The 25,282-nt window shown below is 43.2% G+C and overlaps 1 protein-coding gene across 3 annotated transcripts in view; it reads left to right on the top strand.

The window, feature by feature from the left end:
* The first annotated feature begins 17,965 nt into the window (after window positions 1-17,965).
* Window positions 17,966-25,282, top strand: part of Pank1 (pantothenate kinase 1) — a 66,182-nt gene continuing 58,865 nt past the window's right edge. For 2 of the 3 annotated variants that reach the window (XM_028859110.2, XM_028859109.2), the window contains exon 1: window positions 17,966-18,616. In XM_028859110.2, the coding sequence (XP_028714943.1) occupies window positions 18,061-18,616 (556 nt within the window). In that variant the 5' untranslated portion in view covers window positions 17,966-18,060. Of the gene's footprint in view, window positions 18,617-19,184; window positions 19,424-25,282 lie in introns of those variants that run through there. The other variant, XM_028859111.2, reaches the window with a different exon arrangement.

The raw sequence follows: 25,282 nt of genomic DNA, 5'->3' as shown, positions 1-25,282 counted from the left end.
AAATATTAAATGATGTTTATTTTCCTGGCATTTAACAATGAGGTCAAGCTGGAGATGACTGGGCATCTTACAGATGGCATTATATTCCTCTTACTGTCCTCAAGTGGTCGCTCAATACTCACTTGTAAAATTAATCTGATATCCCATTGTTTCATGTATGTCAGCCTTCCTCAAGCCTTCGTCTCCCTTTGCCCTCATTTTATAAGCTAGTGATCTAACCTTATATTTCACTAATAAGAGAGAAAGAAGTCTATCTTCTCATCACTAAATCTAAACATAGGGTCTGGAAAAGCTTAAAAAAAAATTCCCAGTAGGCTCGGCGCCCACAGCATATAGAGGCACAGCTCTTTTAAGAGACCCTGCTACCAAGCACTTGAATGGGGGTAAACACTTCTACCGTATGGACCCAGAAACTTCCTAGAATTGGATAGGCCAGCTCCAGGCAGGGGTCCACAGGCATGAGGCTCCACTCTCAGAGACCTGAAGTGGGGTGAAGCCAGCTGCCAGGCCATGTGCTAAGCTGAACTGCACACAGAAGACCTAGCTGCCACTTAGCAGTTTAAAGTTTGTCTCTTGTGGTCAGAGAACACTGTAAGTGCATGGACACGCAAAAAGTCAGGTCCAGGCCAAGAAAACCTCTGAACAGGTTACAATGTACTTAAAAATGTGCTTAGATGCTAAAGAAAGAAAAGAAGATGGGTATAGACAGTCATAAAAATAAAGAAATAGTTTAAAATAATAAAATCTTTAGAGAGAGTAAAGTCATATAAAAGAAGAAAACCATGAAAAGATGAGCAATATACATGGTGTCTGGATCCTGTATGGTGCTTTGTTGACTTTGAATTTTTTTAAATGCTAATAAATAAAAACCAACAGACCCATTCATGGATCTCTGATGGGTAAAGAAATCAAGTTTGTAGGGCAAAGACAATGCAAAAGAAACAAAAGTTCCAGTTGTACAAAACTTCCAGCTCTTGACTGCCAGACCCTCAAGTCTGACCATGCCTGAAAGTAGCAGGCAGAAGCCATGCAAGGATCACCATAAACAAACAGGACAGAAAGTTTTGGTAGCTCTTCCTTGATTGGTTACAATTCTCATTTTATTTGCATACTCTTAGTCAGTCAATCAGGGTCCAGTTGGTGCTTTATAATTTCTGAAACTTCAGGGCTGCAGAGACAAAAATTCTGAAAGCTCAATAGAAAATGAAGAGAAAAGAGTACTGGAGATAATGTTCTTCTGAATATCAAAGCCCCTAGTTCTAGGTAGGAAGCCTACTTGAAGAAGGCCTCAGTGGGGGCTTACCATACTTTAAGTTTCTGCAGTGGACAGAGAACTCACTTGAGCCAGCCTCCAGGACTCAACCATTTGCTTCAAGCAAGGACTCATTCTTGCCCCAGTCTCCAAAACTCAGATTTTTTGGCTTCAAGACTTGTCATAGATGAGATACAGTTCACCCCTGTTCCTCCTGTCAATGACCTATTTTCTCCAAGCTTCTTCTTCAAAGGACTGCTCTTGGTTGACACCCTGAAACCCTTAAAGAGCTTCCAGAGCTGTAACAGTTCTTAGAGCTGCATGGCTCTGGGATAGCATCTTGCTGCTACAAAAGTTCAAACCTGTTCTGTTTCAGAACCATGCCTCAATTCTAAAGTACCTCTAGACTAATTTACATTTCTTTGACTACAGTTGTATCAAATGTCTACTGTAGGCTGAGAGATGGGAATGGATGGAGTTATGTCATTCAATTTCTAAAATCATCTAATGAATGTCTTGCAGAATAAAAAAAGTATATTTCATTCCCTAACTCCTCTGCCATATCTTGACTCATGCATCTCTTTATCTGCCTGTTCATCTGTATCCTTACAATATCCTCTACAGTCACTGGAGTTCTCTGAGCTACTCTAGCCAGTAATCAAACCTAGGGAGCAAGTCATAAGACCCCTGATCAGAAATAGAGGTCACAACCTGGCCCTTGCACTTAACATTGGTTGATAGTAGAGGTCCTGTGAGACTGACATCTTGACCTGTGGAATATGAAAAGTGGCAGAACTGAATTGAATTGCAGGTTGATGATACTACTGGGTATTTACTTGGTGTACATATGATGGGTAGGAAATTCCCATACATCTTGGTCATTGGAATGTTGTGGACTGTGTTAAATATGAAACACAGAAAATCTGGTAGCTTCATTTGCAGCTAGCTGATAAGATTCACTATTTGTAGATATCTTTGCCTGGAAAATAAGGCAGGTAAGACAAATCCAAAAGTCCAGAAGGGCCTATCATGTAAGGACCTCCCTTCTTTTCCATTATTCTTGAGGGCATATGCACATACTCCCTTCACCAGCATTGCCAGTGTAGTGATTTGAATGAGAATGGCCTCCATAGGCTCATATGTTTGAACATTTGGTCCACAGTTGGGAAGGATTGAGAGGTGTGGCCTTGTTGGAGGAGATATGTCACCAAGAGTGAGCTTTGAGGTCTCAAAAACCCAAGCATTCCTAGTTAGCTCTCCCTTCGCCTTGTGCTTGAGATACGATGTACACTCTCAGCTACTGCTCCAGATCTATGCCTGGCTGGCTGCTGACATGATGGTCACAACACCTAGGATCATGGAACTTTGATTCTGGAGAGATGGTATGCGCGCACACACAAAAACACACAGGTATTCATTTCCTTTCTTCCATTGCTTTACATGACAGGTCACACCTCAAACTTCAATTACCAACATAATGTGATTTATTAATCCCTTAAAAACAAACCCCTCTTCCACTTACGGAGTTTTATACTATTTTAATTGTGTCTCTTAACAACCTGTATTCATTTATTGACTTACATATTTGCTATCTTCTCCTTCCTTTCACCCCAAGAAGAATGTGTAATCTATAATGAGAGGGGACTCCCCCCTCTAAGTTATCAATGAAATCTAGTACTTGACAGGATTTTTTTCTTTAACAGTTAGGTTTGATCTCATTGTAGGCAAGTGTTCTACCACTGAGCTAAACCCCCAGCTCTTTAACTCAGTACTTGTAGCAGTGGCCATCAGTTAAAAATTTTGTGTAAATATCTTGTGTGACTGTATGAGCACTCACTGGCTTGCTCTTTCAGAGGACCTGGATTCAGTTCCTTGTACCCATGCCAGGTAGTTTACAACTGCATGTAAATCTAGCCACAGTGGGAGTGGGGACATCTCTGGCTTCTGAGGGCATCTGCAGTCACGTGAAGAGACACATAGTTAAGAAGAAAATAGATCCTTAAAATATTTTACATGTAAATGTACATACAAAATAAGAGACCATGGCTAGAATTTTGTGGATTATTATTATTGTTGTTGTCGCTGGGGATTGAATTTGAAATTTTTACTTTTTTAATTAAAAAAAAAATATTGGAGACGGGCCCGGCGGCTGCGGCCGACAGGAACATACAGGCCCGGCAGCAGCCTGCAGAGACATACAGGCCTGGCGGAGGTCCACAGAGGTAGACAGGCCCGGCGGCGACGGCTGACAGGGACATACAGGCCCAGCGGTAGCTGGCAGAAACATACAGGCCCAGGGGCGGCCCGCAGAGGTAGACGGGCCCGGCGGCAGTGACAAGCAGAGGTAGGTAGGCCCACGGCAGCAGCCGGCAGAGACATACAGCCCGCAGGTGGCGGCAGCCAACAGGGACATACAGGCCAGGCGGCGGCCCGCAGAGGTTGACAGGCCGGGAGATGGAGACAAGCAGACGCAGCTTGGAACAAGGATGCCTCTAACCCCAACACCCGGGGAAGAAGCTATCTCCGTGGGACAGAACCAGAACGAATCTGAACACTCCCTCTGAGGACAAACCAGGGTCCAGCTGCTGATCCTGCAAAACCCAACAACTTGGAGGTGTTGGTGAGACTACCCTGCTCAGCTGAAATCCATCCGGGAGAGGATTCAGATCCCTACAGTTTGAAGTCTGAAGAAACAAGATCAGCTGAGGAGTTGACGAATGAACAAAACATGACCTGGGAACACAGAAGAAGGAGCTGCCCAGCCACCAAACCAGATCACCAGAATCATAAGTATATATTTCACCGACTGAGATCAGCTGCCCCTGAAGGAACAGCCCAATAGCACCAATTTAACCAAGAACTCCTACTAAACCAAGACTAAAAATTAGAACAAGAGAGGCACTCTCAGACACAGACACCACCTGCACCGAGCAGAGGAAGAGATGAGTAGACACCAGTGCAAAAATACAGGCAACAACGTAAAGACCTATATGGCAACATCAGAATGTACCGATTCTATACCTGCAAGACCTGAACATACCAAGACAGAAGAAATCAACCTAAAAATGACTTTAAGAAGATGATAGAGGCCCTTAAAGAAGAAATAAAACATTCCCTTAAAGAGAAAATGAAAAACTCCCTTAAAGAGGAAATAAAAACTTCCCTTAAAGAGGAAATGAAAAACTCCATTAAAGAGGAAATAAAAACTTCCCTTAAAGAGGAAATGAAAAACTCCATTAAAGAGGAAATAAAAACTTCCCTTAAAGAAATGGAAGAAAAAACAAAAAATGGGAAGAAATCAAAGAAAGCCAAGAAAAAGCAATTAAACAGGTGAAAGAAACATTCCAAGATATGAAAAATAAATTTGAGACAATAAAGAAAACACATGCTGAGGGAATGCTGGAAATAGAAATCCTGACTAAACAAACAGGAACTACAGAAACAAGCATAACCAACCGATTCCAAGAGATGGAACAGAGAATCTCTGACACTGAAGACACAATAGAGAAAATAGATTCGTCAGTCAAAGAAAACACTAAAGACAAAAAAGTCATAACACAAAACGTTCAGGAAATTTGGGACACCATGAAAAGACCAAACCTAAGAATAATAGGGATAGAAGAAGGAGAAGAATACCAACTCAAAGGCACAGAAAAGATATTCAACAAAATCATAGAAGAAAACTTTCCTAACCTAAAGAAAGAAATACCTATGAAGATACAAGAAGCTTACAGAACACTGAATAGGCTGGATCAAAAAAAAAAAAAAAAGTCCCCTCGCCACATAATAACCAAAACACTAAACACACAGAACAAAGAAAAAATATTAAGAGCAGCAAAGGAAAAAGACCAAGTAACATATAAAGGCAAACCCATCAGAATAACACCAGACTTCTCAATAGAGACTATGAAAGCTAGAAGATCATGGACAAATCTTATGCAGACACTAAGAGACCACAGATGCCAACCCAGACTATTATACCCAGCAAAACTCTCAATCACCATAGGCGGAGTAAACAAAATATTCCAGGATAAAACCAGATTTAATCAATACCTGTTCACAAACCCAGCCTACAGAAAGCACTAGAAGGGAAAATCCAACCTAAAGAAGCTAAACACATCCATGAAAAATCAAGCAATAGATAATCCCACACCAACATACACCACAGAAGGACAACACAACACAACCACAAAAAAAAAAAAAACAGGAATTAACAATCACTGGTCATTAATATCCATCAATATCAATGGTCTCAACTCACCTATAAAAAGACACAGGCTAACAGAATGGATAAGAAAACAGGACCCATCCATCTGCTGCATACAAGAAACACACCTTAACTTCAAAGACAGACACTACCTCTGAATAAAGGGCTGGGAAAAGGCTTTCCAAGCAAATGGACCTAAGAAACAAGCTGGTGTAGCTATCCTAATATCTAATAAAATAGACTTCAAACTAAAATCAATCAAAAGAGATCAGGATTGGACATTACATATTTATCACAGGAAAAATCCACCAAGATGAAGTCTCGATTCTAAACATTTATGCTCCAAATAAAAAAGCACCCACATTCATAAAAGAAACACTACTAAAGTTTAAAACGCACATCAAACCCCACACATTAGTAGTGGGAGATTTTAACACACCACTCTCATCAAAAGACAGATCTACCAGACTGAAACTTAACAAAGAAATAAAGGACCTAACAGATGTTATGACTCAAATGGACTTAATAGATATCTCCAGAACATTCCATCCTAACACAAAAGAATGTACCTTCTTCTCAGCACCCCACGGAACCTTCTCAAAAATTGACCACATGCTTGGACACAAAACAAATCTCAACAGATACAAAAAAATTGGAATAACCTCCTGTATTTTATCAGACCACCATGCCTTAAAGTTAGACCTCAACAACAACAAAAATTATAGAAAACCCACAAACTCATGGAAACTGAATAATGCCAACCTGAAACACCAATGGGTCAAGGAAGAAAGAAAGAAAGAAATGAAAGATTTCCTAGAATTCAATGGAAATGAAAGTACAACATACCCAAACTTATGGGACACTATGAAAGCAGTGCTAAGAGGAAAATTCATAGCTCTAAATGCACACATAAAGAAGATGGAGCAATCCCATACCAATGAATTAACAGCACAACTGAAAGCTCTAGAACAAAAAGAAACAAACTCACCCAGGAGAAATAGACGCCAGGAAATAATCAAATTGAGGGCTGAAATCAACGAAATAGAAAACAAGAGAACAATACAAAAAATCAATGAAACAGAGAGTTGGTTCTTTGAAAAAATCAACAAGATAGACAAACCCCTAGCCAAATTAACCAAAAGGCAAAGAGAGAGCACCCAAATTCACAAAATCAGAAATGAAAAGGGAGACATAACAACAGACAACAAGGAAATCCAGAGAATCATCAGATCATACTTCAAAAACCTGTACTCCACAAAAATGGAAAACCAGGAAGAAATGGACAATTTTCTGGATAAATATCACATACCAAAATTAAATCAAGACCAGATAAACCATTTAAATAGACCAATAACCCCTAAAGGAATAGAAACAGTCATCAAAAATCTCCCAACCAAATAAAACCCAGGACCAGATGGTTTCAGTACAGAATTCTACCAGACTTTCAAAGAAGAACTAATACCAATACTCTTCAAAGTGTTCTACACAATAGAAACAGAAGGAATTCTACCAAACTCTTTTTTATGAGGCTACAATTACCCTGATACCCAAACCACACAAAGATACAACAAAGAAAGAGAACTACAGATCAATCTCCCTCATGAACATTGATGCAAAAATACTCAACAAAATATTGGCAAACCGAATCCAAGAATACATCAAAACAATCATCCATCACGACCAAGTAGGATTCATCCCAGGGATGCAAGGATGGTTCAACATACGAAAATCAGTCAATGTAATACACCATATAAACAAACTGAAAGAAAAAAACTGCATGATCAGCCGGGCGGTGGTGGCACACGCCTTTAATCCCAGCACTCGGGAGGCAGAGGCAGGCAGATCTCTGTGAGTTCGAGGCCAGCCTGGGCTACCAAGTGAGTTCCAGGAAAGGCACAAAGCTACACAGAGAAACCCTGTCTCGAAAAACAAACAAACAAAACAAAAAACAAACAAACAAAAAAACCGCATGATCATCTCATTAGAAGCTGAAAAAGCCTTTGACAAAATCCAACACCCCTTCATGATAAAGGTCTTAGAAAGATCAGGAATACAAGGAACATTTCTAAACATAATAAAGGCAATTTATAGCAAGCCAACAGCAAACATCAAATTAAATGGAGAGAAACTCAAAGCGATACCACTAAATTCAAGAACAAGACAAGGCTGTCCACTCTCCCCATATTTATTCAATATAGTACTAGAAGTTCTAGCTAGAGCAATAAGACAACAAAAGGAGATCAAAGGGATACAAATTGGCAATGAAGAAGTCAAACTTTCACTATTTGCAGATAATATGATAGTATACATAAGTGACCCCAAAAACTCTACCAAGGAACTCCTACAGCTGATAAACTCCTTCAGTAAAGTGGCAGGATACAAGATCAACTCAAAAAAAAAAAATCAGTAGCCCTCCTATACACAAATGATAAAAAAAAAAAGGCTGAGAAAGAAGTCAGAGAAACATCACCCTTTACAATAGCCACAAATAATATAAAATACCTTGGGATAACACTAACTAAACAAGTGAAGGACCTTTTTGATAAGAACTTTAAATCTCTAAAGAAAGAAATTGAAGAAGATATCAGAAAATGGAAGGATCTACCATGCTCATGGATAGGTAGGATTAACATAGTAAAAATGGCAATCTTACCTAAAGCAATCTGCAGATTCAATGCAATCCCCATCAAAATCCCAACACAATTCTTCACAGACTTGGAAAGAAAAATACTCAACTTCATATGGAAAAACAAAAGACCCAGGATAGCTAAAAGAATCCTACATGATAAAGCAACCTTTGGAGGCATCACCATCCCTGACCTCAAACTCTACTATAGAGCTATAGTAATAAAAACAGCTTGGTTACTGGTATAAAAACCAACATACGGACCAATGGAATTGAATTGAAGACCCTGACATTAATCCATGCACAAATAAACATCTGGTTTTTGACAAAGGAGCCAAAACTATACAATGGAAAAAAGAAAGTATTTTCAACAAATGGTGCTGGCATAACTGGATGTCAATATGTAAAAGATTACAAATAGATCCATATCTGTCACCATGCACAAAACTCAAGTCCAACTGGATCAAAGACCTGAACATAAATCCAGTTACACTAAACTTAATAGAAAAGAAAGTAGGAAGCACTCTTGAACGCATTGGCACCGGAGACCATTTCCTAAATAAAACATCAACAGCACAGACCCTGAGCACAACAATTAATAAATGGGAGGGACCTCTCAAAATTGAGAAGCTTTTGCAGGACAAAAGACACAGTCAATAAGACAAAAAGACAGCCAACAGAATGGGAAAAGATCTTCACCAACCCCACATCTGACAGAGGATTGACTTCCACAGTATATAAAGAACTCAAGAAACTAGACATCAAAATACTGAACAGTTCAATTAAAAAATGGGCTAAAGAGCTAAACAGAGAATTCACAAAACAAGAATCACAAATGGCTGAAAGGCATTTAAAGAAATGCTCAACATCCTTAATCATCAGAGAAATGCAAATCAAAACGACTCTGAGATACCACCTTACACCTGTCAGAATGGCTACGATCAAAAACACCAATGACAGTCAATGTTGAAGAGGATGTGGAGCAAAGGGAATACTCCTCCACTATTGGTGGGAATGTAAACTTGTACAACCACTGTGGAAATCAGTATGGCAGTTTCTCAGAAAATTAGGAATCGAACTACCTCAAGACCCAGCCATCCCACTCTTGGGCATATACCCAAGGAATGCTGATTCATACCATAAAGATACATGCTCAGCTATGTTCATAGCAGCACTATTTGTAATAGCCAGAACCTGGAAACAACCTAGATGCCCGTCAATGGAAGAATGGATGAAAAAAATGTGGTATATATACACAATGGAGTACTACTCAGCAGAGAAAAACAATGAAAGCATGAAATTTGCAGGCAAATGGATGGAACTAGAAAAAAATCATCCTGAGTGAGGTAACCCAAACCCAGAAAGACAGTCATGGTATGTACTCACTCATAGGTGGATTCTAGATATAAAATAAAGAACAATCAGACCACAACCCATAGAACCATGGAGGCTATATATATATAGCATGGAGGTCCCTAGGATGACTGTGACTTATAATAAATTTCGGTTTTACTCAATTATTGAAAAAAAAATAGCCAAATGAATGGAAACACATGAACTATGAACCAAAGGCTGAGGGCCCCGAGCTGGATCAGGCCTCTGAATAGGTGAGACAGTTAATTGGCTTGATCAGTTTGGGAGGCAACTAGGCAGTGGGACCAAGTCCTGTGCTCATTGCATGAGTTGGCTGTTTGAAACCTGGAGTTTATGCAGGACGCTTGGCTCAGCCTGGGAGGAGGGGACTGGACCTGCCTGGACTGAGTCTACCAGGTTGATCGCAGTCCTCGGGGGAGGATTTGCCCTGGAGGAGGTGGGAATGGGGGTTGGGGTGGGGGTAATTGGAGGGGTGGGAGGGGGAGAATAGGGGAACCTGTGGCTGATATGTAGAACTGAATAGTTTTGTAAAATAAAAAAAAGCAAAAAAAAAAAAAAAGATGTACAAGGGATTTAACTAATAAAAAAATATTGTTTGTGTGTGCATGCACAAGTACCCTGGCAGAGGTCACCTGACAACTTTGTGGCATCTGGACCTTTACAAGGACTCCAAGGATCAAACTAACATTGCCAGGCTTGCATGCCAAGTTCCGTTACCAGATGAGCCATCTCAGCAACTCTTTTATTTGCGTTTTTGAAGTAGGGTGTCATTATGTAGCCTAGGCTGGCCCCAAGCTCCTAGTCCTCTTGTGTTTGCCCCCTGAATGGTGGGCTCATGGGTCCAGCCACCACAGCCAGCTTAGGTGATTCTTTTAAGGAGAAAAAGGCTCTTTTGCAAACAAGAATGTAAGATGCTAGAATGCAAATCCCAGGGAGAAGCAAAGCAATCCAGTTACTGTAAGGAACTCAATACGGTGGGGGTGGTAGATGTTAACACAGGTCATGGCATCAGGTCTCCAGGGAAGGGGAGAAGCAGTTTCTCTGGCAGAGTTAGGAAGTGTGTGGGAGTAGAGAAAAACTACTGTTCTCTGTCCTCCCACAGTGACAAAAACAGCACATAAGGCTTCTGTAACCAGATGTGGGGGTGGCTGCCCTACACCTCGGTTCTAACACTATCCACCTGCAGGTGACTTAATACAAATGAAGTAAGGACTCGGCACCAGAAGACAGCCTCGATCTCAGACACTAACTGCAAGCTCCAGCTAGGTGACCTCTATGCTGACTGGCTCCATCCTTGGTATCCCATGAATTTCCTCCTTGGGTTCAAATTTTGTTAGTGTGAACTCAGGTTCCAAAGGAAGAAAAATAGGAGAGAGTTGTGTATTGAAGATTGGACATGGCCAAATGACTACATTTCATGACTGTGGAAAGTTAAAATGCTGTAGGCCAAAGCTAAATTATCTTGGGCTATTTTTAGTTCCTCTGAAAGCCACTCCTTGCCCACTTCTATGACCAGCCTAACATGCTGTGCCTATCAAAAAACCCTCTAAGATGTATTTTTAGCAAGCTACTTGCTATCACCAATCTAAAAGCTAAGAATATCACTATAACATGAGATCTGTAACAGATTTTCATGCTTCTTCCTAACCCACCTACCTGATGTTTCAAGCAATGTATTTTGAAAGTGTCTTGATTTATGACTTTCTTCTTTCTCTTACTATAAAAGATTTCATGAAGGTGGGCATGATGACTCATGTCTTTAATCCCAAAACTCGGAAGGCAGAGGCAGGTGGATCTCTGTCAGTTCCAGGCCAACCTAGTCTACATAGCAAGTTCCAGGACAACCAGAGTTACATAATAGAGAGACCTTGTTTCAAATAAAACAACCAACAAACAAAAACCTGTATTGAAATTGTTACCATATTGGAACATGGGATTTGAGGTCATCTGAATTTGTGTTCCTGGGACATGGTTACCCATATTGGGCTCTACAATAAACTATCCTTTATTCCTTACGATGTTGTAGCTGGTTTTTGTAGTTGTTGAGATAGGACACAACTCATGGAAATACTTTACTTAGGTTTACTCACTTATCATAAAGAGTTCAGATGAACAGTTAGATGAAAGGATACATTGGCAAGGTATGGGGGTAGGGCTATCTCTAAAAACCCACACCGTAGTGCTGGGCTTGGTGGTGCAGGATTGCAATCTCAGTACTTGGGAAGCAGGAATGGGAGGATCAGTAGTTCAAGGCCATCTTGCCTACATAGCCAATTTGATGACACCCTGGGTTATATGAGATGACCCTGTCTCAAAAAGAAAACAAAAATTAGAACAACCATGGAAGTTCATTAAATTCCTTTCTTTTTTTTATTGAAAAAATACTTTTCTCTCATACAATATGTCCAGATGACAGTTTCCCCTCAGTCCAATCTTCCCAGCTCCCCCCACACCTCACCTAGAGCCCCCTCCCACGCCACTCTGCTTCCTCTTCAGAAAAGAGTGGGCCTACAAAAGAGACACCCAAACACAACAAAACAAGGCAAGGCAAAAGCCCTCATATCCAGGCTGGACAAGGCAACCCAACAGGAGGAAAAGAGTCCTAAGAACAGACAAAGAGTCAGAGCTATACCCACTCCCACTGTTAGGAGTCCCACAAAAACACCAAGCTAACAGCCATCACATATACCCAGAGGATCTGGTGCAGACCCAGGCAGGCTCTGTGCATGCTGCTTCAGTCTCTCTGAGCCCATGGAGTTTAGTCCCTAGCTACCTAAAGCTTCCTGAAGGTTGTTGGATGGGGCTGAAAATTCAACCCTCCACCTTCTGTGATGATTCATGTCTATCATCCCATCGTGGGGAAGCTGAGAAGAGTTCAAGGCCAGTCAGGGCTGCATTGTAAGTGCCAGGCCAGCCTGGGTTAAAGTAAGACCCTTCCTCTATCATTCCCTGCTCTCCCTCTAAGAAAGACAAAGTTTCAGCTCTCTGATTTTCTGATCACTTGTTAACTTTCTGGTGCTGAGCCTTATCTGGAGCCTGTCTCTGGCTTGACCCTGAGCTACCTAATGAGAATAAAATCAGTTATAATTTAAAAAGGGAGTATGTTATATAAAAGATACTCTTAACCCTCAATAAATGCCAAGGGTTTTAGGAACTTGGTGACATGCCCTTGAGACTACAGGGTATGAAATCAAGGACAGGGTAAGTGAACTAAAAAATGTAAACTAAGCCAGCCTGGTGGCCTGTGCCTGTAATTGTAGCATTTGAGGGGCTGAGGAAGGAGGATCATGTTTAAGGCTGCATAGTGAGATCCTGTCTCAAAGCCAAAACCAGAACAAACGTGAAGAACCTCTGACTTCCAGGTCTAACAGACTCTCCTCTCCCGGGTGTCTGTGTAGCAGATGAGCTGGTGGAGGTTGAAATGGGCTCTCACGACCTGGTCGCCTTTTGTCGTCTCTAATGGCGTGGGGAACACTCTCCTGTTAGATCCCTTGGGTTGAGAGCTTAGGTTTAACAGTGAGTCTCCAGTGTGTCTGCTCTCAGAGCTGATGGGTTGGATGCAGATAAGCACGGGGATGGTGAGGGGTGGGAGGTTGGGAGTTGGGGGTGGGGGAGGTCTTTTTCTTTTTGTGTTTGTTTTTCTTCTTATTTTGCCAAACTGGGGATAGAGCCCTGTTTTGTTTTGTTTTGTTTTGTTTTTCCACCAGCTTAAGTTTGGGCATATTTGACTTTGTTACCATTTTCCCAAGTAACTAAAATGTCTACAATAATATAGCACGGTGGATGGGTTTTATTTACATTTTTTTTTCAGAAAATAACAGCAAATTGTAAAAAGAACCAGCGAAAGGGAGCAGTGTATGAGAGGGGAGAACAAACGAGAAAAATAATACTAAAAATCTCGTATGCTAAACTAAAATTAATTTACAAAGAATAAGTTGTAAGTCCCATATAGAATCATCACATTAAACTCTGTCTCAAAAACTAGCATAATGGTGGGTGTGATGTCATTACATCTCTACACCTTTAATGCCAGCACTTGGGAGCCAGCTCATCTACACAAGTTCCAGACTAGCTGGGTTACATCAGGTTACAGTCCCAAGGATTAGGGCATGAAGTTAGCAGGTAGCAATAGGAGGACCGCCTCAAATTATGTAGTCAGTCAGCTGGTCTACATAGCGAGTTCTAGGCCAACCAGGCTTACACAAGGGGATGGAGCCGCAAATCAAGCAAACAAAAATAAAACCAGGTTACAAGGCAAAGGTCACAGTTCAGTGATTGAGCATCTTCCCTGGCGGATTCCATCCCGAGCACCACAATCCCTAATTATTTACACACACGTGCACACATAGAAAGGAAGCGAGGGAGGTAGAGAAGAACAGTGTGGAGGGAAAGCTGGGGAAGAGCTGAAGAGAAGGTAAAGAGAGAAAAGATTAGGACGAAGTCAAGCAGGCTCATGCCTACAGTCCATGGTACTTGGGAGGCTGTGGCAGATCTCCCTCTTTCTCTCCGAGACAGGATCTCACTATGGAGCTCTTGTTGACCTTGCCCTTTTGGCAATATTCCTACCTCAACCTCCTGAGTGCTGGGATTACCATCATGAGCCACCACACCCATCTCCAACTCCAAGGCCCTCTTTTGAAAAAGAAAATTAAGGCTGGAGATATGGCTTGACCATTAAAGACAACAAAAAAATATAAAAAAAGAAAATTAAAAAAGGTAAAAACTTTCCGCTGGGTGTAGTATCTGTAACCCCAGAACTTGGGAGGTAGAGACAGGAGAATCAAGATTACCAGGCCATCCTTGGCTACATGGTTATTTCAAGGACTAGAAGAACAGACAAAATGCTCAGAGTGGTATCCTATACCCTTAGTCCCAGGCAGAGGCAGACAGAACTTCAACCAAGGGCAGCCTGATCTACAAACTGAGTCCCAGACTAGACAGCCAGGACTACACAGTGAGATACTTAAAAAACAAAACAAAACAGGAAAAGTAAAATTTCTCAGCTAGCTGGGAGGTGGTGGCACACGCCTTTAATTCCCAGCACTAGGGAGGCAGAAGCAGATGTAGGTTTTTAAGATAGCCCTATTCTGATACCTTGCCAATGATCCTTTCATCTAACTGTTCATCAGAATTCTTTATAAGTGAGTAAACCTAAGTGAAGTATTTCCATGAGTTGTGTCCTAACTCAACAACTACAAAACCAGCTACAACATCGTAAGGAATAAAGGATAGTTTATTGTGGAGCCCAATATGGGTAACCATGTCCCAGGAACACAGATTCAGATGACCTCAGATCCCATGTTCCAATGTGGTAACAATTTCATGCAGGTTTTTGTTTGTTTGTTTATTGTTTTATTTGAAACAAGGTCTCTCTATTATGTAACTCTGGCTGTCTGGCTGTCCTGGAGTTTCAGGCCAACCTGGTCTACAGAGTGAGTTCCAGGATAGCAAGGAATAAATAGAGAAACCCTGTCTTGAAAAAAAAAAAAAAAATCTCGACTGGATTTGTTGGTACAGATCCGTAATCCTATCTACTCAGAATCACAAATCCAAGGCCTGCTTGGCTACCGAGTGAGGTCAAGACCAGCTTTGGCAAATTAGTGAGATCCTGCCTCAGAATACTAAAAGGGAGTTGGGGCACTAACTCAGTGGTAAAGGGCTTGGCTGGCATGTGCAAAGCCCTAGCCAGTTCACGGAACAGAAGAAAAAGCGTGTAGACTCTGAATCATCTTATGACACTGAGGTGAGAACTCCAATGATCTCTGTGTTTCTAGTAAACCTTCGGAGTGCAGCAAAGGTGTCATTTTGCCGTGGTATCCCTAGAATCTGTTTTAGGGTCTTCAGCATATACGCACTTAATAAATGGCTGACAAATCATGAATGAGCAGATGGAGAGAACTAGCTTGTGCGCCTTCCCTTTCAGCACTCCCAAACATTATTTGTTCCAGCTCTCCTGGAGCATATGATGGCTCATGTTCACCACCTACACACACCCTTGAATAAACCTGTGGGATGTCACCTGCCTTCCCTCAGGCTGTAACCAGGGCACCAGCCCGAAAGGGAAGCAGGTGAGAGACGTTCTGTACCAGGACTTTTGCCCTGTCTGGGTCTGAGCCACTTGGCTCGGCCTCCCTCACCATGCCTGGGAATCAAGCTGAAGGATGTGTCCTTGAAGTTACTGCGGTGCCAATCAACTCGACTTGAGTCTGTCAGAATTTGAGTACGGAGAAGTGGCAATAGGGGCTTTTTAGCAAATATACTGAATAAAGTGAGAACTCCCAAGACCAGAGTGATTATCCAGAGCTGCCTGGAGAAACAGTGATGAAGAGTCATCTGCCTTAATCAAGTGTACAGAGCAATGGGGGAAAGAGTGATCAAATGAGATGTAACTGCATTATTTCAACCACACACATTTCTATTCATTCATTTCATCTTTGTAGCAATGCAGTGATAACCCAATATTGTGGCCACTGAAAACTAAGGGAACATATGTATTTTATTTTAACAGTACTGGGAACTGAACCTAGAACCTTGGGCATGCTATGCTAGCCAAATGCTCTATCATGGAGCTATACATCTCCAGCTATCTTACTTTTATTTTGAGACAGGGTTCCATTAAGTTTTGAAAACCAGCCTGAACAGACTAAGCAGTGAAGGCAGGCCTTGAACTTGAGGTCTTCCTGGCTTAGCCTCCTGAGTAGCTGGGATTCCAGGCCTGTGTCACTAGGTAGGCTATATGTACTTTATAGCCAGAATAAGGAGGTGTGGACAGGTATAGGGGTCAGGAGAGATTATAGCCCGAAGGAACAAGTTGTCAAGGAACTGAACTGAAAGCCGAAGATGGGCAGGGGGCTGGATTACCTAAGGCAACTTCTCAGAGTCATTAAATATTATGAACTCACAGAAGCAGAGAGGATAGTGACTTAGGTGGAATTCTAGCTTTGTTCTTTTTTTTTAATTATTTATTTGTATTTTATGTACATTGGTGTTTTTGCTTGCATGTATGTCTTGTGTGAGGGTGTCGGATCCCCTGGAACAGGAGTTATAGACAGTTGTAAGTGGCCATGTGGGACCCCAGGTCCTCTGGAAGAGCAGCTAGTGTTAACCGCTGAGCCATCTCTTCAGCCCCCCGCCCCCAGCTTTGTCTTAAGGTCAGTTATTTCTCTGTACCTCAGTTTGCTTGCCTGAATATACAAGTGGAAGGAACAGAGTGGATTCATTGATTCTGTGATTCTGGGAAGTGCTCTGCTGGAAGAAATCCTCAAAGCACCATGTATAAACCCTGGGCACAGTTAATGCCACTTTTGGACTCCTGGAAGATTTAGTTCAAGGGACGGGTAGGTTAACCGTAGGTCACTTTTGCGAAGATTAAGGTAGAGGGAAGTTCATCTTGTCGAAGCTGGCCAGTTTGGGGGACATTAACAGATTTTTCAGAGGGTCAGATAGTTTAGTTTCAGCTTGGTGATGCGAAACTTACGAGAGGGGCTTCCATTTGGACTCAGTCTGCCCTATCCATAGCAGTTTGGAACAATGGCCTGCGATTTTTTTAATGTTCTCTCTGTTCCTTTGTGGGGGATAGAACCCAGTGCTAGGAAGCATCCTACTGCAGAGTTCTGTTCTTTGAGCCTTACTTTAATGTTCACATCAGTCTCCTGTGAACATTTATTATGAACCAAGGTTGCATGCACTAGGTACTTTTGTGAAAAACAAGAGCCCCCTTTGGACAGATAGAAAAGTTTAGGCCACACGAGATCACCAGCACCTGAGTGTGTCCCGCCTATTGGGCACGGCCACTCTGGTTGCCTATTACAGGTGTATTCCATACTGAATTTGTCTTTTGCTCGGTGACAGTAGGAATCAGCACTGAGGGCTAACTCAGAGCTCATGGTGCTGCTTCCCCTTTATAGCCAGGGGCAACTTTTTACTCCATGAACAACAGGAGAAGACGCTGTCCCCCTCGGTCTTTTCTGGGTGAGGAATGCGCTTTTTATAGCTTGGGATCGTATCTGTTTACTTGGTCTCTTCGAGCACGGGTTATTCCTGCCTGGTTTTGTCCTTCACTGTCCTTACACTGTATTCCTAGGTTTCCTCTCTGCAAAAGACACTAACTCAAGAACACATGCTGTTTGTGTGCGTGTGCCAGCCAAAGAATTTCACTCCCCTCCTTCTCCAAGGCTGCCTACCTTTCTATAAATAATTGTTCTCTTCCCTCCCTTCAGACCTCGGAGTAGTTTGGTGACATTAACGCACGCGCGCAGGAACACACTTTCGGGGGGCGGGGGTGTGAGCATGAGTGACCTTGTAAAGGTACTAGCCCACTGGGGATAGGATTAGCAAACTTGAAACCTCTGCAAATATTTGGCTTCCTCCCACATTCCTCCCGAGGCTTCTGGCTGTCTCGTGCCTACCTCACCCAGTACCCTTTAGGCTCGCTCCGCCACACAAAGCCCGATCCGCCTATCTCCTCTTCGCAAACCCTGAGAACTTCATTCCGCACGTTAAAACTCGTCGGTGGCGGTGGCGGGCAGGACTGGGCATGCTCAGTGGCGGGGACAGGTCTGGGAGGCGAGGAAGCCGCATTTGAAGTGGCTCGGCCTGGGGATGAGGGGGAGGCGGGCGCCCCGGCCGGGGTCCGCGGAGGTTCCCGGTGCGGCACGCGAGGCCGACATGCTGCGGGCGGGAGCAGCCAGCCCGGCGCGCGGAGGCCAGGTCGCGGAAGACACGGGGGCGCCGGCGGGAGGAGGGGAGGAGCGCCCGGGCCGCCAGCCCCCGGCCGCGGCGCCGAGGCTGCCGGATAGCAAGCCGCTGGGAGGATCGGAGGATAGGAGGACGCCCGACCGTGACCTCCAGCGAGGCCGCCTGAGCCGGAGCCCGCGCACCGCCCCGCCAGCCCCGGGCATGGGCGACCGCGGCGCGCAGCAGGAGCGCGCGGCCCTGCAGTCCCCGGGGGGCCCCGAGGGCGCCGCGGCCGCCGTGAACGGGCTGCTGCACAACGGCTTCCACCCGCCGCCGCCCGCCTGCAGCCGCGACCCGCCGCCCGCACGCTTCCAGCTCTTGTCCGAGCTGCAGCCGCAGCCGCTGTTCTCCCAGCATGACTCTCCGGCCAAGAAATGCCGGCTGCGGAGGAGGATGGACTCCGGGAGGAAGAACAGGCCGCGTAAGTCCCGACGGGAGGGAACGGCGGTGCCTGCGGTTGAGGGGGCGGCCAAGCGCCCGCTGGGACTGCATCTTCCCTAAAGGCGCTGAGCGCTGAAGGTGGTGGCCCGCGGTGGTGCCTGGCTAGTCCTATCCGCCTGACACTAACTGTAGCTGGTCCCTCGGTCATAGTGGAGAAAAGGCGAACGCTCTGCGCGCCCTTATTGGTGGCCCGGTGCATGCACCCGACTGATCTTGGGTCTAGGACTAGGGATAGGGCAGGCTGCACAGCTCCGGCTCACTGCTCCCTTCTCCGAGCATATCTTTTGGGGCTTGCAGCTCAGGCTACCAAGCTTGCCCTTTGAATCGCAGAGTAACCGCCAGTATCTTGGGCCGGTTGGCAAGCTTAAGTCTGGAGGCGTGGAGTTTGACAATCCCCCAAAATCACAGCCTATTAAACAGTGTTTCTACGACAGCCAGTGAGACGGCCTGTGTAGAGGGAAACACCCACTGACACCATGTGGGCCGGAACTGTGTGGACCAATAAGGCCTGCAGGTGGATTATTTTATTTATTTATTTTTTTTCTGGAGTGGGTAGAGTTGAGTGTAATTGTACAGAGCTGAAAGTGTGTTGTTTCACAATCCGAGGCTTGTATATATAATGGTAGATTGTAAAGGGTACCTTCTTCTCCTGTCTGTTCTGGGATGTCAGTTCGTAGGTAGAGTTTACGACTGTTTTTTTTTTTTTTCTTATCGGAGCCTAACTCCATTCAACTGGTTACCTCTTTGTGAGTGTCTTTAATGAAGCTTATAAATGGCAAAAAGCAAAGTAAGTAGAGTGCACGGTAAAGTGAACGCATTCAAACGTTTACTTTTTGCATTTACATTACTGTTTGGTGTTGGGAAATGACTAGATTGGGTTTAAATTTCTGTAAAAGTTTGATCTTTGGCAAACAGCATAACTCCTTCAGCCATTGTTCGTGATTTTTATCTCTTTTCTTTTCTGCAGTGCATTAGTTTCTAAAACTTTGGAAAACGCTTTAACATGACTGTGGGTGAATCCAGGGCGCGCATTTCGTAGGTCTGAAATGTTAAGGTGTGTGTGGAATTCGGAAGCTACACAGCAGGTTTGATTTGGCTGTGGCTGTAAGACAGTTATTTAGTGTCTGAGTTTTTGCAGACTTTTTTATAGTTCTTGGAAATGTATTTTATGAAATTCATATTGACTGATACCTGTGTCGTATTGATTGGTTTTACTTCTGTGAAACCACATTTTAGTTATTTCTCTGATCTGCATTTTAAAGAGTTTACTGTAGTTTTCGATGACAATAGCTAGACTCCAAGAAAGAACTAAGCAGGAATGTTGGCACAGACCTATGATCCCAACACTGGGGAGTCCACGTAAGGAGACTCCAGCTTGAGACCAGCCTGATCTACATAGTGACTTGTAGGGGTGGCAGAGAGGCAGAGTTGAGGGCTTGAATTGTCTTCTTTTTGTGGCTGTTCTTTTTTACTGTGTGGTGGTGGGTATGTGGGTGTGAGCGCACCACAACGGCCGAGGAGGTGAGGACAACTTGGAAGAGTTGGTTTCTCCTTCCAACATGTGGGTTCCGGTGATCAAACTCAGGTCATCAAACTCATGGTGGCAAGGGCCCTGACTTGCTGTCTCTCTGGTGTTTTAGAGACGGATTTTGTGATCCAGCCCCAGGCTGGTCTGTAACTCTTGGTACTCATCATGCCTCAGCCTCCCGAGTGCTAGGATCACGGGCCTCTACCATCGTGCCCTACTCTGCACGTCTTAAAATGCTTTTTGAGGAATTGAAAATACAGTCTCTAACAGTGATTTGAAGAAAGAGAAAAACTAATCTAAGCCTTAACTATGCTTACAAAGCTTTAGGGATCATTTTAAAATAAAATGTAACTGCCTGCGTGCTTTGTGTCAGAAGTTAAGGGGCTTGTGTTTCTGACAGAAAAGTAAAAACTTTTCATTTTTTTTATTTATAAATTCCGTTTTTTTATAAGTTATTTTTTTTTTCCAGACAGGATCTCCTGTAGCCCAGGCTGGCTCCAAGTGTACCCAAGAATAACCTTGAGCTCCTTGATCCTCCCTGTCTCTACAGTAAACCACCACACTTGGTTTATTTACAACTTTTTGTTTGTTTGCTCTTTGAGGTAGGGTCTCACGATGTAGCATCAGCTATCTTGGGAACAAGCAAGTTGCAAAGACCCACCTGACTCTGCTCTTTGAGTGCTGAGATTAAACGTGTATGTCACCACCCTGGCTTATTTACCAATTTTTAAAGGATTTAATCATAGCTTGTTTTTCATTATCCTATTATGTTTAATTTTCTTAGGTTTAATCACATATTACACTTTTAAAATATTTTTTAAAATTTTATGTGCATGAATGTTTTGCCTACATGTATACCTCTATACCACATGGATGCCTGGCGCCATCAGAGGTAAGAGGAGGGCATCAGATCCCCTGGTACTGAAGTCACAGGTAGTTGTGAGCCACCATTTAGGGGCTGGTCCAAACCTATGTCTCTGCAAGAGCAACTAATGCTCTTAACTACTGAGCCATCTCTGCAGCCCTGAAACACAGTTCTGAAATAAATTGTGCATGCTCTAAGGTGTACACCTGTACATTTCACTACCAAAGTTTCTTTCTTACAACTAGGCTTAGCACAAAAGAGATGGCTTGGCAGTTAAGAGTGTGTGCTTGCTTTTCCAGGAGACCAGGGTTTGGTTTCTAGCACCCACATCAGAAGGCTCACAACTGTCTGTAACTCCAACCCTATGGGATCTGATACCTTCTTCTGCCTGTAAGGACACCTGTGCACATGCCTTATACACATGTATATATAAATTAAAACAAACAAACAAAACACACACAAAGGTGTTCTAACCTAGAAATTAGTCAGGAGGCTGAGAGAATGGCTCAGTAGAAGAAGATGTAGAAACTCAGCGTCCCAAACTCCCTGGGATTCACTCGCAACACCCTCCAAAAATCAGATCAGTTGCTTGTTGGTTTTACTAAACAAGGAAAGGAGAATGTTGTCATCTCAATGTCATCCTACCTTACTTACTCCCTGGAGAACTTTGCTAAGACCAACTTCTTCATCAGGTTTCTGAGTTACTTTGTCTGCCCCTTCCTCTTAGCAGGCATGAGATAAACTACGGTACCAGTGCTCTTGGAATGCTGGAGTTGAACTAGATGTTCCTTTTTTTTTTTTTTTTTTTCCTTTTTTCAGAGCTGAGGACTGAACCCAGGGCCTTGCGCTTGCTAGGCAAGCGCTCTACCACTGAGCTAAATCCCCAACCCTAGATGTTGTTTCTTATACTTGCAGGATTCCATGATGTTTCAGAGCTGACAAATCTTGCTTTGTGAGCTCTGTACTAATTGTCTAGCTGGCTATATGAGTGAGCATTTAATTATGTTCTCATGTGTTTGTGTGTGTATTAGGGGTGTGTGTGTGTGTGTGTGTGTGTGTGTGTGTGTGTGCGCTGGGTATTGAAACTAGGGCCTCCCACATGCCCAAAACATACTGGCCCACAGAGCTACTCCTAAGCCCTGCCTGACTCTCACCCTCACTGCCTTTGTTGACTGCTTTTGTTCATTCCTTTACAGTTAAGTTGGAAGTCTGATTCAAAATGATGTATTCTCATGTACTCTGAAATGGAGAAGCATGCACATGTGATTGGTATGAAAGCAGAAAAGTGGTTCAAGTGGCATCACCACCTCACTGGATAGTTGCCTCCATTTCTGTAGCTGATTATGGCAGAGCACCTCCAATGGTTCCCAGTGAAGGATCCATAGAGAGAGTCCTTTGATCTACTCTGTTGTGCTGGTTTTATTATTATTTTTCCCTGACAGCTCTCTGTTACATTTTATTTTGGTTAGTAGGTAGTTAATACTTGCCAACCATTTTATATCCCGCATTAAGCTAAAAATAGTCCTGGTGATTTTATTTAGCGTGCGCATATATATGGATCAAAAAGCTCCCTTTGAAAAGCTGACTCAAAAGCACAAAGCAGGTTCCAATTGAGTTTAGGTTTCCTAGGGTGCTTCTCCCAACACCAAGGAGGAAGTCTGGCTGACTGATGACATACTCTGCCGTGCTGATGTTTGTGAAACAGGTGAAGTCGCCTGGCTGGGGTGGTCAACTCATTTCCAAAAGTCTGGAAATGAATACAGTTCCCAGGTGCTAGGAATGCCTAACTCATTCGACCTTGTGTAAAGGCACCCCTCCCTCCATCCAGATGACTTGGGTTTGGATTTCAGTTGTGTGGACGAAGCTAGTACTCAACCTTTGTGTTTCAGGATGAGTGAAAGGAAGGTAATCAGACCATGTAGCACTTGTGTGCGGATGCCAGGAGAAAATCTACACTCCCCCCTGTACCTTCCGGCTGTCATCAGTAAACACTGTTGGCCACCATGAATCTCAGGACAGGCAATGGAGCAGTAGATGCTGCCTTAGACTGGCTTCCTTTGAGAAAGCAACGAAGGCCTAAGTAAAAGAGACAACACTCCTAATCCCAAACTTGTTTTTCTTTCCTACAGAAATGTTCTCATGGTTCCATCACTCAGAAAATAGCTGTTCTAGATATGGCGCTGCCTAGCCAGTAAGGGGCCTTGCAGCAAAGCCTGGTGGCCTGAGTTAGATTCTCCAGCCCCAAATATGGGAGAGAACTAGCTTCTGCAAGTTTGTACTTTGACCTCCACACCCACACTATGGCATATGTGCACACACATATACACACATTCACAAACTAAGATAGGTAAAAATGAACTATGTAATACACACGTACCATATACCACCCCCACACAATAACAAATAGTTCTGTTTTTGTTGTTGATTTGGTTTGGTTTAATATGGGTCTTGGTAGTCAATGAGTAGGAATGTAGAGTACTTGTCTATGAATGAACAAAACCCCCGGACTCGATCTCCAGCAGTGATCCCAAGCTTGCATGTTATCCCATGCTCCTTATCCCGTCACATGGGAAGTAGGAGCTGGAGGATCAGGAGTTCAAGGTCATCCTGCATAGCAAATTTGAATCTAGACTGGGACACATGCCACTCTGTCTCAATAAAACAAAACAAAACAAATACGGCATTTAAAAATTTTATGTTATTTATTTGTTTGAGATTGGCTTGCTCTGTAGCCCAGACTATGCTCAAACTCATAATTCTCTTGTCTCAGTCTCCAGACACTTGGTATTACGGGCATACCCCCACATCAGCTACAATATGCTACATTTTAACAGTAATTTTGAATGTTTACTGAATTGAGATTTTGATAACGTTTTTGTTGTTGTTGTTGGGTTTTCTGTTTGTTTGTTTTTGAAACAGTTTAGACTGGCTGGAACTCACTGCATAGTTCAGGATGGCCTAGAATTCATGGGAAGCTTCCTGTCTCAGCCTCCCATGTGCTGAGATTACAGGCATGTGCCACTATGAAAGGCTTGCTAATTTGTTGTTTGCCTGTTTGTTTAGCTGTTGTTGTTGATTGATGCAGAATGTCAGCTTGTAGTTTTAGTCTGTAGCTAGGTCTTTACATCATGAAATGCACACACATATACAAACTGGATTGCAGCCAGCAGAACACCTCTTCATATAACAATTGCATTGGGTTAGATGTTACAAGTTATCTACAGTTAACTTAAAGTATATCCTAGGCAACTGTGCCATTTCATGTAGAACATGAATAGACTGTGGTATCCTCAGATGGGGAGGAGTCGGGGGCTCCTAGAACCAATCCACCACATAGATAGAGGAATAACGTAATAGTTTTGGGTGCACACACAAAGTTTTGTGTGTGTGTGTGTTTATGTGTGAGAGGTGTGTATATGTGTGTGAGGTGTGTATGTGTGTTAGAGTTGTGTGTGTTTAGGGCTGTGTGTGTGTGTGTGTGTTTATGTGTGAGAGGTGTGTTTATGTGTGAGAGGTGTGTATATGTGTGTGAGGTGTGTATGTGTGTTAGAGTTGTGTGTGTTTAGGGCTGTGTGTGTGTGTGTGTGTGTGTGTGTGTGTTAGGTTGATGTGGTGGCACTTTGCCCGGCACATAATCCCAGCACTCAGGAGGTAGAGCAGGAAGATCTAAAGATTCAAATTAGCTTGGGCTATGTGGGGAGTTCCAGGCAACTCTGAGCTACATGGGGAGATTTTGTCTTTAAACAAAAAGAGGAGGAGGAGAGAAGGAAAGGAGGGGAGGAGGAGGAAGAAAGAGAGAAAGAAAAAATCAATGTAGGGGAAAGGAAGAGAAACACTAGTGATTTTAGATACAAGGGATATTGTTTTGGATGAGGCACAGCATTAATGGAAAGAGTAGAAGAATATTTAGGTGGTAACTGGGCACACTGTACTCAGTATGAAAAATAGGCATCATTTCCTTCCATCACATGGTAGCAGGCAGGAGTTACAGGTGATCCAAGCTGGTGGCCTTCTGATAAGGGGTTCTGATTTCTTGTATCATTCAAAGAGAGCATTGTGGCAGCAGAAAATGAATGAATCGTTATGTATTAACATGGATACAAATTTGACAAAAGCTTAATCTGTTATCAGTTTTAGCTGCAATTGTGAAAGTACAGGTCCTAAAGTTTTAAAATATTGAGATACTGTGCTCGGACACTCAGGCTTTACTTTTGAATTGGCCAATCAGAAAAGTCAGCATGAAAAGAAATAGG

Source organism: Peromyscus leucopus, chromosome 1 (assembly GCF_004664715.2).
Source record: "Peromyscus leucopus breed LL Stock chromosome 1, UCI_PerLeu_2.1, whole genome shotgun sequence".
Classification (NCBI taxonomy): Eukaryota; Metazoa; Chordata; class Mammalia; order Rodentia; family Cricetidae; genus Peromyscus; species Peromyscus leucopus.
This window is presented reverse-complemented; position numbering and strand designations above follow the sequence as displayed.